Genomic DNA, 19,079 nt, shown 5'->3' with positions numbered 1-19,079 from the left:
CCCCTTTTGAGCGGTATCAACATTAGGACAGCACAAACACTAATAATATTTCCTTTTTCCAGCTGCGGATCAGAAAATCCATACCTGCTGAGATCATGTAATTAGACCTTACTCACTGGGTAAATGCATCGTCACAAAAGATTGTAGTCATTATTTCTGCTGACTTGTCTTGTTTTTTAAACGAATTCTACGCGGCAATGTCATACCTTCATTTTACATAACTTTTTATTAAATTTCTTCAAAATAAACGCAGAAAATATTACTATTTCTGCGCAATTGATTATGAAGAATAGAGTAATGATATTTGCCGCTTGTGGTCCTTTTCCTTTGTTTATTTTATGGAAAGTCACAATATACTCCTCCATCATCACCTTGTCTGCAGACTGTTCCGGGTGCACAAGTTTGAAAGACCCATTCATCTAGAACACACCAATACCAATCTGGCGTTTGTGCTTCGTGAACACATGCTTGAAATCCCGTGATATTATTTGTGCAAGCAAAGGTTGGAAGTGGAAGGTCTGTACCAGTCGTCGTTGGTCCGGTTTCGGTGGTGCTCTTTGGTTGCTCCAAATTCTCTGAAGAGCTTGATTCAGTTGGTGTAGTTGATTCGGTCGATGCCGTTGTTGTAGTTGATTCAGATGATTTGGATGTTGTAGTTGTTGTAGTTGGTGTAGTTGGTGTAGTTGTGGTAGTTGTGGTAGTTGGTGTAGTTGATTCAGATGATGTAGTTGCTGTAGTTGGCGTAGTTGGCGTAGTTGTGGTAGCTGACTCTGTTGAATCAGTTGTTGTAATTGAATCAGTTGATGTAGTTGATTCAGTTGATGCAGTTGATGTAGTTGATTCAGTTGATGTAGTTGATTCAGTTGATTCAGTTGATGCAGCTACTTCATTTGTTTCAACTTCACTAGATGTAGACGCAGAAGAGGAGAAGGGCATGGTGGACAGGATACTGGCAAAAAATGTTGATATCGACCTTGTAGGAATGATATCTACCATATTGAAGTAAATTATGTTTCAACATCAAATATATATCGTTGGTCAATGAAATACGAGGCTTATACCTGAATTCGCTGTACCTACTACAGTGGAGTGTATAGCTATTTCAGTGGACTTTGTAGCTGTTTCAATGGACGCTGTATCTGCTTTAAAACCTTGTTATGCAACCTTGTCATCTACTAAAGTCGTATACCTTTAGGTTGTTTGTTTTGCGTGCTATAGTGTGAAATTTTACGACTGAGATCCTGAGAAGTATTCTTTGATGCAGCTTTCGCTTTGTGGCATTTATCACAGACAGAGTCTCAAAGCTGATCGTCGTGCATGCAAACTCATACTATCCCAACAATATACTGTAGATTTTGGTGATGTGCACTTGAGAGGAACAGGATGCAGACAACTTCTATTTTGTGGATCAAGCCAGGGGAAACATCTAAGAAATTGCCAGAGGTTAGCTTTATAGGCAAATCACATCTCAAGCGAGAAATATGTCTGGATCACACGCAATTTGATTACAGTATTGAAAAGTTCATCGAACGATCTCTGCCACGTCGCTTCCAACTGCCCAACTGCAAAAGTGTTCCGCTCCAGGATAAAATAAGCAATTTATTCGTCAGAAAAGCCATGGTGGATTCCTTAACAATGGAGTCCGCAATCTCTGGTGAGCCTGTCAGTCCATAAGATGGTCTTAAACAGCAACTTGATGATCATTAAGTCCACTGGCTTGACAGGCTAAATTATAGACAGTTTTGGCCTTGACCATATCATGAGACTCATCTGATGACTTGTCTTTGCTACCCCTTTGATAATAAAAACCATTGTCCAATGCAAACTTGGGATCTGTACCGTAAGCTAGATATTGCTCAGCGGCTTTCTCTGGGGTCAACACATTTGAAAGCAACAGAGGGAAAATCATTGGGGCAATTTTTCGAAGTATCCATGGGAATTCGCGAGCTAGACTAGTGCTTGGGACAGCTCCAGGGCAAAATGCGTTCACGGTAATTCTTGGCTCTGAATTGGTGAGTTTGTCGGCTAGTACGTAAGCCCACCAAAGGTCTGCTAGCTTGGATGCCTGTTGATCTAAGGATTAGCTTGGCCACATATGTTTTTGCTTAAGAAGGTACATCATTTACCGCATAGAAATCCTGACCGTCCCACTCCTTGGATCCGTCAAGGTTGTCCAATGGCAGAATAAGTCTTTTAGTATCCTTTATGATGGACGAATGTGTCAATTGTACAAAAAAAAGAGAAGTCGTTAAGCAAATGCAATATCAGTTGGCGGAATCATTCATAATTAAATCGGACGGGATAATAACCTTCTTTTTTGAAAGTGGGACAGCTTGCTCTGGATTATGTGTGTTGCTCGATACTATAAGAATTTTGCCGCCACCACTCTCCTTCATCCTAGGTATTAATAACTCGGTAAAGAGGAGAGGTGCAACCATGTTAACCATGATAGTTTTCTCAAAGATGTTTGAAGCTTTGGTAAATTCTCGAGTGGTTGTAAATATACCAGCATTATTGATGAGGATGTTGAGGGGTATGTTAAGGTTCAGAAATTCAGCTACGCCTCTGCGTACCGAGTCCAGATCGGATAAGTCAAAGCACAGGCTATAGACTTTTAGATCTGCTTGAGACTCTTTTATGTTTGCAGCTACTCTGACAGCTTCAACTGCCTTTGCCAGCTTCTCCTTGGATCGTCCAGCTAATACAGTAGTGAAATCAGCTTGAGCATATTTCTTGGCAGCCGCTAGCCCTAATCCGTCCGAAGCTCCTGTAATCAGCACGACTTTTCTTGTATGGTTATGAGTGAAAGCCATTAGTGAAAGTATATGATAATGGTGGAATTTCGCTTTCTAAATTTGGGGCTTTTATAACAAAAAATCTTCAGCTAAAGAATCTGTTGGAAAATGGTGATTTTGGAAATTATTCAGCAGGAGTTTCCCAGGATTTTTTTTCGGAACAGGCGTACGTAAATTCGGCCCTGAAATAGCCGGCATGCCACGCGGGCCGTAATCTTTAAAGTTTTATACTTCGACATTAGGTCCATCTCTAATGCATTGACCAAGCATCCTCAAAGTATTGAGCAAGCGTTGATTGTGTTGACATAGCATCCTGATTGCCTTGAGCGTTTTGTTATGATCGCCCGAAACATACTCACTGCATTGAGCATGGCCACTATTCAATTCTATCAAGGTTGACTACTTGGAACGACGGATACACGATATATTTATTCTTTAATTTATGGAAGCAAAGGATGACTTGATAACAACAAAGAATAATTTGAAGCTAACAGGGAATTGAGCATCAAATATTGACAAAAATGCATCAAGGCTAGCTCCAGCATGACATTCACATTTAATTAGAAACAGACCTTTGTCGAACTGAAGTTTGTTCTGAGCTGAGTTATGTCGACTAGTTGATGTGCCAAAAGTGAGCGAGCTGCTAATGCTAATATGCCAATCGGAATAACCAAAGCCGAAAATCCCCACAGCTTGATTCTTGGTAAAACGTTGATTTCGAGTTTATCGAGCTATACAACGTTGGCACCAACCGTTGGCAACGCCATGCATCTGTTACAAAATTCTAACAACATGGATCAAGCCATTGACATTTTAATTTTCTAGATATAATGCTTGAATGCTTGTCAATGCATTATCGCCATTTGGCTGCATGCAAATTTATTGTATATTGACTATCACGCTTTATTCGTCATGCCAGTGATTACGAATGGCCAAATTCGAACGTATTGGTAAAGACCTCTTCTGTATATGCCCATTGCTCACGTCGCAATAATAAGTATTGCAATATTTTGCTACGTCAAAGTCTAAACGCAGCCTAAACTTGCTAAAGCCCTTAGATATTGAGGAGCTTACGTAGGCCTGTCATCATCAAGTTGTACAATGCCAGTCCACTACTGCTGCAAATAGCATTTCAATAGACATTGATATCTCCAAACGTCTTACACGCAGTAAACATGTGCATAATCGATAAAAATCACCCGCGTAAACCATATACCATCGAAGTCAAGATCATTCTCGGTAGCTCAACGACACCCATAGTGCTAGTCCTGAACATGCGCCGTCACTTCATTCTGAACCAAACATTCGCGCAAGAAAGTAGCTCTGTTCTGTATCATGCATCTGCCATTGTTAGTCTGCTGATCGTGGAATGATTTGTAGAATGTAGCCAAAAATAGCACTGAAATCAATTGATAGTTTATATGAGAGTTTTAGGAGACGCTTAGGCGACAAACTACTTGTTTTATATTGATATTGTAAACAAGCGTTCATGGTATCACGAAGACAGCCTGAGCTTAGTCAGAAGCTTTGTCATCATAACACCGTCAGCAATTAGTCTTTATGGTAGGATTCATTGGAAAGAAAACCACTTCCGATCCATACACTTTTTTCTTCGCTTCGCTCCTGACGATGATGTATATAAGAAATTTAACAGCATGGTAATATGCCGTTCTAGTACGAAGGTCTTACTACGTCTACAGTTCCAATGCCATTATTCTCCATGAGTTTGACATTAGAATCTCTAGTTGTATGCGTTCACTTATACACACGCACAATAAACTTACACAGTAATGTGCAAAGTAAAAGTCTAACTACCAACTACTTGTACTCGTCGCTAGCGAAATACTCATATAAAACATCGATCAACGATAGTACACAATGGCTGTGGCAAAACTGCCTCCAAAGATGATGATTTCTAAAAAGAGATTAGTATCTACATCGTTAGACTTGCAGACTCTTGTCCACTACTTAGACAGGTCCATACACGAGTGCCTGCCATGGCAAATTTTTTGTTCGGGGTTAAATGATATCAATTTCTTTTTCCTCTTCCACAGCAACTGTTTTCAGTGCTTGTATTTGCAATGTCGTTCTACATTCATATTTTGCCATCGGCATCCTGCACATTTCCTACTTAGTCCACCAACTATACCGCGCGTGTTCTGGAACTCATGCCAATATATCATTTTCATCGCCTACAACACATCATGTCAGCCCGACCATTTCAACTTGAAATGACCCAATCTTTCAGTCTCTTGTCGTTTGAGCCAGTTGAATTTCATATCAGTAACTCTTGCGTTAAAATTTAGGTGTTAATACCGGTGTTAACTTTACTCAACAGTACTCATGTTGGTTTTCTTCTGTGAATGCCTGGCTAACTCAAGATAAAACTCTTTTTATGAATTCTATGTGATCAACAAGCTTCGCCTCTGCGTGTGTATGGTTGATCTGAGTGTATTCAGTAAGAATGTACAGGAAGTATAATACTAAAGTTCATGAGAGAAAATTAAATGATCTTTGTTCCCATTACGTCCAAGTGATTGATGGAACATTGCCTCAATGCGCTGTTGGTTTATCTGAGGCATTTGGAGTATCCACGCCAAAAGGTATACAAGGACATACAACCATAAAAAATTACGTTTGCATCAGCTTAAGGCATATGGCAATGTCAGTAGGAACGAGTTACAGCAGAAGGGGAGACGTTAAAATGACGAAGCCCAAAAAGGATAAGGCCAAGATATGTGGATTGACATCATCAGGCCTCTGAATGATACGCCAGGCAAGCTGCGTTTCACGAAAGATCTACTGGTAGCCAGCAAAAGGTACTGATACTCAGCTATACTGGCCCAGTATGATGTTAAATAGCCAAAGCAAGCGCCCAGGATTTAAATCTGAAGATGAGAAAACCAACCCGAATCATTTATGTATATAACAGTAAGCAATGAAGCACTACAACATGAGTTTCTGAATATGGTCCTATCAGAGTAGCAATGTACTATTACAGTCCCAAATCGGAGCAAGAAAAGCATACTAGGAATATGTTGGCTCAATACAGCAAAATTCTCCTGAAACCAAGCTTCCCTGCGCTGATTTGGCTCTCAGTCAGTACCTAGCAACAAGGAGTACAGAAGATTGCAGTCAGCGATCGAAAAAATGCATACAAAGTGAACAAAATGCTCAAAAAAGGGTATCGCAAAAACTTGGAACCATGGAATTTGCTGGTGCTATTGATCGGTAAGTCAGACAGGGATTTGTGAGGATAGGATGTAGCTGGCACAATGCACTTGACCTCTACCTGCAGAACCAGTAACCATCTACATAACCGCGTCTTCAAGGAAAACTTTCCATGCTAAACGCAAAAACAAGTAGCGTATTGCGCAGTCAAAGTTTACACTGATATGAATAACATACTTTATCAGTAGTGAAATAGAAAGCGGTTTAACACAATTGCAACTTTGTCATATAAAGTATCCTCTTGGAAAGTCATGTCTTCGTCCACAGCCATGCCCGCAAGTTAGAGAACCCCACTGCTTTCGCCCCTAGTTAGAAGTATCATATTTAACTTGCTGTTTAATTATGTAGCAATGCGATTCCCCAAGACTTTCATTGCAACTGTTTGCCATATATCTCGTCAATGCATGCTGTTCAATAGCTCTGAAAAATATTTTCACTCGCACCAACGAATATCTTACGACACTGTGTCTGGTTAAAGGCTGCGGTTGAAGCTGCTTGTACTCTTGCTAGCCAATGACCTATCCTTTTGTAAATGGAAGCCAATTTTTCCATCAAAGTTTTGTTTTGTAGATGCCATCAAAGGGAACTAGGCGGCTACATTTAAATTTTTTTTTTACTTTATTTCATAACGATGACCGTATGTCTGAACTTGAAGATTGAATGCCTTTTTTCAATGATGCATCAGAACATGACATAAAAAAAATTCTGACTTTACCGGCCAAAGGCTAAATCCTTAATAATTGGCATGATTCTGTTCCGTAACTATCAACTGAAATGCCGGCATTCTGGGATGCTCAAGCGGCATACTCTGTACGAGTTGATTTCTTAGGTACAAATTTTGCGAGCGTTCTCGCTAGAAAAATTCTCGTGGATTTTTTTGATTTAGATTGCCTGGCTTTAAAAACAGCATCAAATTAAAGAGAAGGCTCGAATATCATCTAAAAATGGCGAATATATCCCACTTAGAGCAGCTAATTAAAAAAGTCAACTATGTAGTGTAAATCTATGAACATAGCTTATTAGTCGAGAAGAAACGGCACAGAGCATGCTTTTAAAAAGTACTTATTTCTATAACAAAAGGCCCCTAAACATTCGCAAGCCAAAAAATACCTCAGTGGGGCTTGGCGGCAAATCGTCCATACAGGAAAAAGGTAATAGCTCAATGATAGGTGTTGAGGTTTCCATGAGCACCGAGGAGACATGAGGGTGTCCATAAGTCAGAGCATATATCTAATCTGGCGAAATGTCAAAAAAATCAGCGAAAAACTGTCAGGTTAATTTTACTTTGTAGACACAGATTCAAACCAATGGGTAAATCATTACACAGAAAAATTCAAATCCACAATCTGATCTTAATTCCATCTTTCGGCGACAACAGTTTGTGGAGTCCACATTGGAGATCCCAAAAACTTGGATCTTTTTGGTAATATAATAATTATGGAACAGCAACGTTCAATCAATGCCGTTGTTTCTTCCATGCTGCAACACCATCCCTATTGAAGATTAAATTTAACTGCGCCGAAAACTTTTGTGCACATTTCGAAAGCGGACCCCTCAGCAAATGACAGACATATATTTTTGCTGTAGACTTTCTAGCCAGGTAGTATTCTAGCGGCTGTGTATATTACATACATGAATTTTTTCATATGTCGTCCATATGTTTTCCTTACACAAGGCTTTATGGTCGGCTTGGTCCGATGATCTATAGTTGCCAAAAAACCAGTTGAACTTGGGCACTCTCGGCACATAATTTTCCCATTACTCATTGAAACTTCCTCTACACGTGCCAGAACGATAAGCCTGTCGTTTGCAAGACATTCCCTACCAATATTTGAATAAATATCCAGGCACCACAATTCTGTAACTGCATACTTTCCTTTTAATACCATGAAGTTAGCTAGTATTTTTGCTGCATCTTGCGTCCTTTTAGCCGCTATGGCTCAAGCCAAGCCCGTTTACAACCGGGGTCCAACTGGTAAGGATTGGAAAATGGCTGTAGCCACAACGTATGCGTGTCTCTCATCACCTTTTTATAGGTCCTAACGGCGTCAAGTATGTCAAGGGTCGCCAATTCGATCGCATCTTTCAAATGGTAAGTAAGATTTACTTGATTGGTGGCCTTAACGTCTTTCACATTTTTATAACTACTCTCAGGTTCTTGAAAACCACGATGTTTGGCCCGTTCACGCCGATCCCTGGTTCGGTGAATTCTGGAAGAAGGATAATCATCGTCTTCTCGGTAACTACCACGCCATTACTCACGTTTCTCAGGTAAGAAACACAGCAAGACATGCAGCCTTTCTTTAGATCTTTACATTTGCTTATTTTAAACACACTATAGCCCAATTATATCAATATGATTGCCGGTTCTGATTTTGGTGATAATCTCTACAATGCTGTGGATGGCAACCCCGATGCCATGTCCAACATCGACATCCTCGCCGGTTCTGACTTCCCTGTCACCTTCCCTGATAGTACCAAGACCATTATTGATGTCTTGGAGGAAGCTGGTATCTCTTGGAGAGCTTATGCTGAAGGCTGTAAGCTAGCGCTAACCATCATTATCCTTTTCTCTATACCATCACTAAACATCGTTTTATCCATCAGATCCTATCAGACAGGGATGTGACTTTGACTACTTACCTGGTGTACCTGACTTTGTCTGGACCGAAGGCAACCACAGTGAGTCTCTTTTCCGCTATTAACAGCTACTACAAAGCGATGTAACATGCGAAAGAACTGTTTTATTACTCTTGTGCTAAACTTTTTATCGATAGCCTATACTCGCAGACATTTCCCCTTTATCTCTTTCCCTAGCATTACCAGTAAGCAAGAGCGTTGCAACAACCTCTTCAACTCTGACCAATTCTTTGAGGATTATAAGAATGGTGAACTACCCCAATATATTTACTATGTTCCTAACTTGGAGAACGACATGCATGACAGCAACACCACATATGGTTCTCTTTACATCCAAAAGACCTGGAGCAAGATTTTTGAGGAAGAGTACTTTAACGAAAATGCTTTGAACATCTTGACCTTTGACGAGTCTGCCAACTTCACCTTGAGTGATATGAACAACCAGATCTACACCACCATCTGGGGGTCTGGTGTCGAGACCAAGTCCACCTGGGATCACATTGACTGGGCTTACTACAACCACACTTCTCTCATCTCCACCATCGAGGATAATTGGACCGGTAAGATCGGCCAACTCGGCACTAATGACACCTTTGCTAATGTTATTAGCGTCAAACAACCATGGACCAATTAGCAGTCTACAAATTAGCTCGCCGCGAACCTTTGAAATAAAGTTTCATCCACTGTAACAACTTTTTGAACGAGTCACATCGAGTTTCTCCACCAGCCATTACTTCGGTATGGATGGTCAAAGAAATTTATTTTGTATGGATGCTTCGAGAGTGATCTATTGTAATCAGCGAAAGGCAATGCAGGTGAGGTGTTTTAAAATTTGGGGGGTGGGGTGGGGGGTGAGTCCACCACGATCCTCTACAGCCAATCTGTTTCAATAAACTTCGCTACTCATAGCCTGCTTAGCTGCAATACATCAAATTTTTTTGATGCAAGTACAATGAGACAACGGCCGTTCAATTTTAGACTCGGACTTGCCTCGAATTGTCATCCTGCATTCACTTTCACCCATCTTCATTCTACTCAATTTCTGCATTGCCCACCTAATGCACTGTAGTCTCTAATATCCCGACAACTCATATTTCCATTGCCGATCATGCACCATGCTTATACAATCATTTCAACTCAGCAATAATTTGACAGATCAATGGCTTGCCATTTGAGACGATTGTAACGCTTATAACAAGTTGATGAATCCTATTTCAGGTGAAAGTACCGAGATGCACCTCTATTTACTGGTATTCAAATCTGGTTTTGTCTCTAAATGCCTTGTCAACCAATCTAAATCTTGTTCTTTAAGTTCTATGTGATCTTCAGGCTTTGCTTCTATGCGTGGATGGTCGACCCGGGTTATTTGGGACAAAATGTACATGAAGGTATACTGCAATAGTTTAAATGACAAAAATATATACCAAAACTTGGCTTTTCCACGTTATTTTACCACCTTTTAAGCCATACCTCGTAACACAAATAGGATACGCTGTATGAGAGGTAAGTGCACAAAAGGTAGCAGATGAATTCACCGCCTCCAGCTCGCACAGTCCAAAAGCCAGCAAAAGAGTCATATCTTCCGGTAAAGCCAACGCCGAAAAATTTGTCATGACAATTCTATGAAGGAGGATTAACCCATATTTGTAAGACAGTATTGGTGGAGTTCACATTGGCTTTTCTGGGAACATGGGCTTTTCTGGTAATATAACGTTTGTTAAAAAGCAACGTTCAATCAATGCCGTTGTTTTTTCCATGCTGTAACACCATCTGAATTGGAGCCTAAATTTATATTAATTTCTAACCGCGCGAAACTTCTTGTGCACCTTCCGGTAAAGCGGACCCCTCCACCTAGTGGCAATCAATTTTTTTTTTTTTTTTGATGCAGCAGATTTCTAAACCTGATAATACGCTAGCAACTGTGCATATCATGCACATGCGCTATATTTTCTATCATCCATATTCTTTCCCGTTGGCTTGATCTTATGATCGGCTTGGTCTGTTTAATCCACTGTTACCAAAAAATTACTGAATCTCGGCACTACGGCAAAATTTATTTTCCCCAATACTCAGTAAACCTTGATCTACACGTGCCAAATCCAAGAGCCTATGGTTCGCAAGTGGCCGAATACCAATATTTGAATAAATATCCACGCTCCACAATCTTGTAGCCATATACTTTCCTTTTACCATAATGAAGTTGGCTAGTGTTTTTGCTGCATCTTGTGTCCTTTTGGCCGCTATGGCTCAGGCCAAGCCCACTAACAAGAAGTGTCAAACTGGTAAGGATTGGAGCTGCATGTAGCGACTCAGTCTGCATGTCACTAATTACGCTGAAACCGTCTGGTACCTTTATTATAGGTCCTCATGGCGTCAAGTATGTCAAGGGTCGCCAATTCGATCGTATCTTTCAAATTGTAAGTGCAATGTCTTAATTAGTGGTCTGAGCGTCCTCCAAAATCTCACACCATTTTCTTTCAGGTCTTTGAAAACCACGATGTTTGGCCCGTTCAAGCTGATCCCTGGTTTAATAAATTCTGGAAGAAGGATAACCATCGTCTTCTCGGTAACTACCACGCCATTACTCACGTTTCTCAGGTAAGCAATTCAGCAAGATATCCAGCTTTTCCTCAAGATCTTTACATTTGCTTACTTACATCCACACTATAGCCCAATTATTTCAACATGATTGCCGGTTCTGACTTTGGTGACAATCTTTACAACGCTGTGGCACATCACCCCGAAGTCGCTAACCTTACCTCGCTCACTCTGGAAACTTACTACAAATATCCCTGGCTCGCTGATTCCGATAATCTTATCAACTACCCCGCCAATGTCAAGACCGTTATTGATGTTTTGGAGGAAGCTGGTGTCTCCTGGAGAGCCTATGCTGAAGGCTGTAAGTTACCGCCTTTCAATTTGTTGCTTTTCTTTTCAATATATTGAGGCTTAACACCTTATATCCATCAGATCCTATCCACCAGGGATGTAATTTCACTATGACGGTAGATAGCACTGGTGAGTTCCTTTTTCTCTATTTAACCACTGCCGAAAAGCTAGCTTATGTGGAAAAGCCGTGTCGTTACTCTTAAGCTGACCTATTTCATCATAGCCTATGCCCGCAGACATTTCCCCTTCGTCTCTTTCGAAAGCATCACCAATAAGCCAGAGCGTTGCAACAATATCTTCAACTCTGACCAATTCTTCGAGGATTACAAGAACGGCGAGCTTCCCCAGTATATCTACTATGTTCCTACCGTGAAGGATGATATGCATGACACCAACACTACATATGGCTCTCAGTACATCCAAAAGACCTGGAGCAAGATCTTTGAGGAGAAGTACTTTAACGAAAATGCTTTGAACATCTTGACCTTTGACGAGTCTGGCAACTTCACCTTTTCTGACATGAACAACCAGATCTACACCACCATCTGGGGATCTGGCGTTGAGACCAAGTCCACCTGGGATCACATTGACTGGGCTTACTACAACCACACTTCTCTCATCTCCACCATCGAGGACAACTGGACCGGCAAGATCGGCCAACTCGGCACTAATGACACCTTTGCTAATGTTATTAGAGTGAAGAAGCCATATACTAGCTAAAGGGTTTCCTAATTAGATTACCACGTACCCTTTTACAAATAAACTGACATCCACTGCAAAACCATTCCTGATGATATTAGTCATGATCTACCATTGTATATGGGAGGAAATAGCTACCGATTTTCTTTATTGCCGATATACTGAAGACGGTTTTTGAAACAAAGGGGTAGAGGTACCCATTTTCCAGTCATAGACTTGGTGTACTTTGATATTTTCATTACGAATGCTGAAGCGTATCCTCGCAATTGCATCTTTTTGCAACTCACTCCTGTATTGTTTGTCAAGCCACTCTCTTCACGATAGGCTCTACCAACGTCCTTCTAGACATGGGATAAAGAATAGATGCTTTTGCTTCTTCCACGCTCTTGGCAGCCTTATCAAATATCTGAACCATGCCTGGCGAAACAGGCTTTTGTCGCTTTTTTCAGTCGAGCGCCAATGCTGAAATTATCGTTGTTTAACTTACCTTGAACAAAACACCCACTAGTCGTATGCAGCATCAGCCGTCTTATGCGTAGATCTGACTGTAAAGGTGACGAAGACTAGGACAAACCATAGGAAAGCTTGATGACACTGCCGTTACAAACCTAGGCTATACTAGTTAAATAGAACCTTGTTTACAGTAAAATCAGTACCATTCGTCAATGACACAACCGAGCAAGGATGTAGATAGAAAAACCTTAACGATAAACGGTTGTCAGCATTGTCTACAAATGAACTAAATGTGTAGTGTGAAAAGCGTAAACGACGTTATCAGGATCCCGGGGTGCGCAAAATTAGCAATCGCACTGGAGGGAATTACAATGTGTAATTCACCAGAAGGATTTTGTATAGGGCAAAAAAATAGTTTTGAAGCCGAGGCTTCGTTCATCTCAGAAGCTTAGTGTCATCCTTGTGCAGGGGCCATGCTAATCTTCTCTGTATCGTTCCAATTTTGTTATGTGTCCCGAAGGACAATAATATATGACGAGCGAGATATAAGTAGAAACGAAAATCGGACATGGGAAATTTGTGGGATAGAGACAATGTCTGGATTTAAGAGTTCGCATTGGAATATAAACGAATAAAAATTGTACCATCTCAAACCTTACAATTTTGTCAACATATTCAGCTCATAATATATTTTAGTTTCTGTCTAGTGAAGGATACACTTGCTTATAAGTAACAAAATTTGGCCGGGTAAAAGATAGATCGCAAAAAAAAGCGGTGTTTAGATAAATAGACGTCTGCGTTTTAAATGTGGTGCTTTGGGTCGGAGCACATAAATCGGCCTCTTTTTCTGCACAATGTATCCTGAGAAGTAGCGTTATGACATTCTGGACATCTATGCAAACCTGGCGATGTGATGCATTAAGTGATTTAGTTCAGATCAACTTTAAATTTTCACCGTGCGAAATATGGTTCCATACGAAGCGGTTTTATACGACAAGTGGTGAATCAGAAGGGCAAAAGATCGGAAGGATCTGATCAAGGGGCAAGTGTTGGTCAGGCCAACTGGCAGCCGAAAAGCAGCTTCAATTCACGATAGAATGATCTGCAGTTTATTAGCATTCTTATCACGGAATTGGTGACTGCATCAATTGAACAAGGTTATCTACAAAGTTACATACACGGGGGGGGGCATCCCGGTACCATGGTATAAAGCAGAGTTGCAGGAGGCACCAATGAATGTTACTGAGACTGAAAAAAAAAAATTCAGTGTAAGAAGTCGGGAAAAGCGGAACAAGTTAAAAGTCGTAGTTCCCGCTTTGCTCTTCCTGAGCCACACGGACTCTTCTAATACCACTGATAAACAATGTTGTCATTCTCTCGCTACAACATTCAAAACCTGTGTAGATCTACATTTACATTGAGTGCTTAAAAATCGACCACACATCTATTAATGACTTTTTGAGAGCTAGCTGAAGTTACTGGCTCATTTGGAGGCTGTTTCGCTAAAGCGCGTATGAAATCAAAGTCAACAGGATATTGAGCATGCCATGTGAAAAAGGTCACCCATGACTGTAACATTTCAGGTCTCGAGGATTATCCAACTGTTGCTGATGGCGTAGAGGTATCGTGTCGATCTATAGGTGACTTGGATTGGTGCGTTTGGCAGTCTTCCAAGATGGACAAGGACAATAGTGAAATAATGAGGAAAACTGACATAACATCTGAAAGTAGTCTAGTAGTTAGTGAGCTAAGAAGTGAGCATGGCTATAGAGCGATATGCTTGAGCATCAAAAGCCGTGACCGAATGACGGAACGTTTACAAAACAGCTGCCCGCTCGTGGATAGAATTTTGTACCTTTCCACATTGTAGAGTTGGCAAGCTCGTACCGCCTCGACGACTCTATAGTAGCCAACGACTTTTTTTATGCGACACAACGTCTTTAATTCAATCACTTATCTTAAACTAGTGTTTCCATCTCAAAATATCTATTATATAATGCAATTGCTTTAGGGTATCTTATCCGTCTTCAAATCAAGGAAAAATGTAGCTGTTTTCTTTCTGACTTACGCTGAAAAGGAGTCTTAAGTTGAAGAGCTTGAAGAGAAGACATTAAGAGAGTGCATTACTTTACTTTTCCATAATCGTTTCGCATAAAAATCGCATTGTGTAAAAAATCAAACTTTGCAAAATGAAGGCATGTCATTGACGTGAAAAACAGTAGAGAAACAAGACAAGTCGGCAGAAAGAACAACTGCGACATTTTGTACTCTGTCTTTGTCAATAGAGTAGACGTTGAACAACAGCGTGATTCAGAAATTCTACAAACACGCAGTCCGACGTAAATTCATAAACAAATGGAAGAGGCCTTCTGAAATTCACAGTTTGGCCCCGTTACCCTGAATCACTGCATCTTTTTGCCGTCTGTTCGTAAGATCAGAGTGGTTAAGCGTTTAACTATGTCTGGCCGCAGTCCAAAATATCCCCACAACTGAATCACTACATCTTTTTGCATTCTGTTCGCAGGATCAAGTTTGTTGATTATTTTATTATTTCGTAGCGCAGTAGACGTCGCTATCTCTAGTGCTGATGTTGTGCAGCCCCGAGATGGTACTAACTAGATTCGCGGGCTGCCAGCCGCACTCGGCTTCCTCTGCCACCTCCCTGACTGCGACTTTCGCTCGGTTAACAGCGACCGGATTCGAAAACACTATAATGAAGTGCATAGTGGCAAGTTCTGCATCATGGGGCTATATCATGGCATAAGGCATACATGCTGACCTTATTTTAGCAGAAGGCAATGCCCAATGGTCTCAGCCCAACAGACCATAACGTACGAAAGTTGCTGGATATGAGGTCTCCCAGGAGCAAAGACGAGATCCGTTCCGTCTTAGGAAGCGCCGGTTACTACCGTCGATTTGTGCCCAATTTCGCTTCTGTTGTAGAACCCATGGTTCGTCTTTTGAGCAAGAAGGTCCCTTTTGTTTGGAACCAAGAGCAAGTTGAAACTTTTACCAGAATCAAGCAGTTGCAACCAGTCCTCCAATCCTATCCTTTCCTAAGGAAGACCAAATCCAAATTCTGTCAACTGATGCTTCCAATACTGGACTTGGTGCTGTGTTATCTCAAAGTCCCAATGGTCAACTTTGCAATAGTTCTGGCAGACCAGATCCACCCGTCCGCTACCCCACAGTATATATATCTCCACGCCAATGCACCAAACAACGCCCCAACTTCTACCCGCAAGTGAGTACCTGTCTGTTTCTTACTTCGTGTGAACATGGACCATGTATGAACCTTTTCCTATATTCCAGTGACGTCCAATCTTCTCCACTTACTGTTCCTGATAATGTACGGACTCAAAATAGAAGAAAGTACGAATCTAAATCTCGACAGAAACGAATTATTGTAAGGACTAGACAACATGTCTCTGAAGTTACACCGTGGATGAAGTGCACCGGTATCGAAGCCCATCTCTTATGGCTAAATCATGATGAACTCGGTCCTAGCTATTACCTCCCTAGGGGGCAAGAAGAGCCGTCGTCAATGTTGATTTGTGAGAGTATCGGACGGGTCCTAGCGAAAACGATGAATGCCCTTGCGCATGACCCGAACGTAGAGGCCCCAATCGTCTCCCGGCTCGATGCACGACTGCTCAATACTTTCACGCGGAAGGAAGCATCCCAGGATCCCATCACCAGACTGCAGAACCTGAAGTCTCGTAAGAAATATATCGAAGCTTGGCAGCGGTTGGATCTGCTACTGGCACCGATCCGTAGAGCAGGGCCATCTTCGGGACACGCTCTTTCGACCGAGTAAGCGACAGCCTTGTGGATGTCCGTCGGGAACTATACATCGATTCTGTCGCACTTGATCTAATGCTGCGATTAGATCATCTACTACTCCGTCTAAGCGACGCCAGAATGAGGAGCAAGAGAGCCCGATTGTACCGCGCATCCCGCAACGTATGGCGCCTGCTCGGAATCAGCGGCGATGGAGTATGGACCAAGCAATGGAGATTCTGCAAAAGATGTATGGCGCGGATGCTCAGTATCGAAGCAGTGGGCAGCAGAAGGCTATGGAGTATATTTTGGAGGGTAGTGCTCAAGTCCTGGCGATCCTACGGACCAGCGAGGGCAAGAGTCTTCTTTATCTCCTTCCCTGTCAACTCCCTGATGCTGGAACGACCATGCTTATTTTGCCCCTTGTGGTGCTAAAGGCTGAGATGCAGCGCCGGTGCGAAGAGGCTGGTATCCAGGCGCATGTATGGGAGGCGAAGTCGGACCCAATGAAGTTGCAACACTCTCCACTTATCATAGTTGCGGTTGAGCCGGCCGTGAAGCCTACATTCTCGAATTTCTTAACACAGCTAGACATTGCAAATCGACTGGACCGGGTCGTGTTCGACGAATGCCATCTCGCTATCACTGCTGTGTCATATCGGCCTGCAATGGCACTCCTTCCGCAACTCCGGAAATTGGCTGTTCAAATGATATTTTTGACTGGCACAATGCCACCGGTTATGGTGTCCCGATTCGAGGAAGTGATGTTGTTACATGGGACGCGGATGGTTCGTAGCTCTACTATGCGCCGCGATATATCTTTCCACGTTGGCAACTGCGCTCCGAACCATGACTTTGTCAGTGACTTTGCTGTCCCAGATGCCAAGATATAATCAGTGGTCTAGCTGCTGATACCCATGCCATCATTTACTGCAAGCTTAAGGATCTGGCAGAGGAGGTTGTACAGGCTTTCAATGCTCCGGTGTATCACTCCATTCCTGGCAGTATCGAGGAGAAGGCCAAAATGCTTCAGCAATGGCGAGATGGGAAACCGTCTTATATCGTCGCCACATCTGCCTTTGAGTTGGGCATCGACCTTCCGACGGTCCGGTGGGTAGTCCATGTCGATGTGCCGTGGAGTGCTATTGACTTTGCGCAGGAGGTTGGACGGCTTGGACAGGACGGAGGTGGAGGACAACGGCTTGTTTTAATTCTTCTCAGTGGATAGCTACGACGGAGGACAGCAATGGACGACCACTAGACAGCGCTGAAGCGGCGATGCAGAGCTACCTTAGAACTACTGGTTGTCGAGTGTTAGAGCTATCCCGATTCCTCGATGGTAACGACAGTCCTTGTGCGATCGTTGTCGGTATGGCTTGGAGAAGGTACGATTGTGTTCGGGCAGAAGGCATCGCAACCGATTGCAGTAGCAGATCTTGTATTCGGCAGAGGGCGCGGCGCAGATGATATGGTTCGGATTCTGGTAGGTTAGGCTTCATTAGCATGAGCTGGAATGACAGATTCTTATAGTTCAGTCTGGAGGACTGAACAAACATGAGCCTAGAGATTTCCCGCCCTCCCACACCTTCCTTCGGCTCAAGCAAATCGATTATATAGTTTACACATAGGCCTCATATTTATAGTTTATTATCCTTTTATATAGTTTTAGCTGGAAGTTTCGCGAATAAAGAAGAACTGATCACAGCATCTCTAGGCTCTTAACCTTCAGTCGTCCGGACTGAACTATAACTACAATCAGTCTTTTATTAAGCGCTAAGTGCTGATGCTTATGGCTTACACTGTTAACTACAGCCTAGTTTTTTACAAGTGTAAAGTACTTAGTGATGAGCAGTTCTTATGGTTAATAACAGTGATCGAGGCAATTTGTTTGCCGTCTTACCATGTTTTCTATACTATATGTTGATCTGCTGTAAGTGTAAAGAAAATTCGGTGTACAAAGTCGATATTACATTTACCAATGTTAGCTGACTTATGGAAATTCAATTTTATGTTTTGGTGTTTACATTTTGCATTCTGGGCACAATGAGCCAACTTTGAAAGTGTTTTCTTCGTACTGTCTGTAGATTTGTACTTCTGAACCATAATTCGTTGAAATCATTGATAATATGAGTTATGTTTCTCCATTTTGCTAAGCTTTCACACCTCTTCATAGCGGATATGGTTTTAAGGATGGGTGCTTTAATTTTTTTATGAACGAGCATCTTTAGCCGGTATTTTGAATTCATTTGTTGTATGCGAGCATAAAGTACAGAATCTCTTTGGACATGAAGCAGTTCACTATAGCCTAGTTGCCTTTGTAAATTTGCCTTTAATGGAAATGTACGTATTTATGTCATAAAAACAAATGGCATTCATCTTGCTGTACCTTCTACACCAAATGCTCAAATCGGCTATCCATGGCAACAGCAGTATACTGGGGAGCGCGTAGATGTTGCAGACCAAGTTTGAGTCTATATAACTTAAGCATTCACCGGAGAAAATTAACATTAATGCTCGCCACTAAGGTTGATGTCATCATCCATAACCGAAAGTCAACTTACCTGGTCCTGGCGTTCAAATGAGCTATCACTG

At 41.9% G+C, this 19,079-nt stretch overlaps 9 protein-coding genes across 9 annotated transcripts; 6 read left to right on the top strand and 3 right to left on the bottom strand.

Annotated features, from left to right (window-relative positions):
• Positions 1 to 315: 315 nt before the first annotated feature.
• K450DRAFT_290214 (uncharacterized protein) lies at positions 316 to 996 on the bottom strand (the record flags this gene model as incomplete). The annotated part of the gene is made up of 1 exon (XM_051593562.1): positions 316 to 996. The coding sequence occupies one exon, from the start codon at positions 994 to 996 to the stop codon at positions 337 to 339; it is 660 nt and encodes a 219-aa protein (XP_051448245.1). The 3' UTR covers positions 316 to 336.
• Positions 997 to 1,681: 685 nt separating this feature from the next.
• Positions 1,682 to 2,813, bottom strand: K450DRAFT_297048 (uncharacterized protein; the record flags this gene model as incomplete). Its single annotated transcript, XM_051593653.1, has 3 exons — positions 1,682 to 2,065; positions 2,127 to 2,201; positions 2,310 to 2,813. The coding sequence occupies 3 exons, from the start codon at positions 2,811 to 2,813 to the stop codon at positions 1,682 to 1,684; spliced, it is 963 nt and encodes a 320-aa protein (XP_051448244.1).
• A 5,100-nt stretch (positions 2,814 to 7,913) lies between these two features.
• K450DRAFT_268336 (uncharacterized protein) lies at positions 7,914 to 9,300 on the top strand (the record flags this gene model as incomplete). Its single annotated transcript, XM_051592874.1, has 6 exons — positions 7,914 to 8,001; positions 8,063 to 8,118; positions 8,181 to 8,297; positions 8,368 to 8,566; positions 8,634 to 8,708; positions 8,804 to 9,300. 6 exons carry the CDS (start codon positions 7,914 to 7,916, stop codon positions 9,298 to 9,300), a joined length of 1,032 nt encoding a protein of 343 aa, XP_051448243.1.
• Positions 9,301 to 10,598: 1,298 nt separating this feature from the next.
• K450DRAFT_222658 (uncharacterized protein) lies at positions 10,599 to 12,387 on the top strand. The gene is made up of 6 exons (XM_051585938.1): positions 10,599 to 10,948; positions 11,028 to 11,083; positions 11,148 to 11,264; positions 11,337 to 11,565; positions 11,637 to 11,684; positions 11,779 to 12,387. The coding sequence occupies exons 1-6, from the start codon at positions 10,861 to 10,863 to the stop codon at positions 12,273 to 12,275; spliced, it is 1,035 nt and encodes a 344-aa protein (XP_051448242.1). The 5' UTR covers positions 10,599 to 10,860; the 3' UTR covers positions 12,276 to 12,387.
• K450DRAFT_222657 (uncharacterized protein) lies at positions 12,388 to 12,859 on the top strand. The gene has a single exon (XM_051585937.1). It carries the CDS (start codon positions 12,499 to 12,501, stop codon positions 12,718 to 12,720), a length of 222 nt encoding a protein of 73 aa, XP_051448241.1. The 5' UTR covers positions 12,388 to 12,498; the 3' UTR covers positions 12,721 to 12,859.
• Positions 12,860 to 15,107: 2,248 nt separating this feature from the next.
• Positions 15,108 to 15,768, top strand: K450DRAFT_222652 (uncharacterized protein). Its single transcript, XM_051585936.1, has 2 exons — positions 15,108 to 15,425; positions 15,497 to 15,768. The coding sequence occupies exons 1-2, from the start codon at positions 15,295 to 15,297 to the stop codon at positions 15,558 to 15,560; spliced, it is 195 nt and encodes a 64-aa protein (XP_051448240.1). The 5' UTR covers positions 15,108 to 15,294; the 3' UTR covers positions 15,561 to 15,768.
• K450DRAFT_222651 (uncharacterized protein) lies at positions 15,681 to 15,972 on the top strand. Its single transcript, XM_051585935.1, has one exon. The coding sequence runs from the start codon at positions 15,797 to 15,799 to the stop codon at positions 15,953 to 15,955; it is 159 nt and encodes a 52-aa protein (XP_051448239.1). The 5' UTR covers positions 15,681 to 15,796; the 3' UTR covers positions 15,956 to 15,972.
• Positions 15,973 to 16,536: 564 nt separating this feature from the next.
• Positions 16,537 to 17,577, top strand: K450DRAFT_222642 (uncharacterized protein). Its single transcript, XM_051585934.1, has one exon. The coding sequence runs from the start codon at positions 16,673 to 16,675 to the stop codon at positions 17,378 to 17,380; it is 708 nt and encodes a 235-aa protein (XP_051448238.1). The 5' UTR covers positions 16,537 to 16,672; the 3' UTR covers positions 17,381 to 17,577.
• Positions 17,578 to 18,651: 1,074 nt separating this feature from the next.
• K450DRAFT_222637 (uncharacterized protein) lies at positions 18,652 to 19,079 on the bottom strand. The gene is made up of 3 exons (XM_051585933.1): positions 18,832 to 19,079; positions 18,787 to 18,800; positions 18,652 to 18,764 (listed from the first exon to the last, which is right to left on the bottom strand). Exons 1-3 carry the CDS (start codon positions 18,993 to 18,995, stop codon positions 18,730 to 18,732), a joined length of 213 nt encoding a protein of 70 aa, XP_051448237.1. The 5' UTR covers positions 18,996 to 19,079; the 3' UTR covers positions 18,652 to 18,729.

Source organism: Umbelopsis ramanniana (assembly GCF_025399195.1).
Source record: "Umbelopsis ramanniana AG unplaced genomic scaffold K450scaffold_5, whole genome shotgun sequence".
Classification (NCBI taxonomy): domain Eukaryota; kingdom Fungi; phylum Mucoromycota; class Umbelopsidomycetes; order Umbelopsidales; family Umbelopsidaceae; genus Umbelopsis; species Umbelopsis ramanniana.
This window is presented reverse-complemented; position numbering and strand designations above follow the sequence as displayed.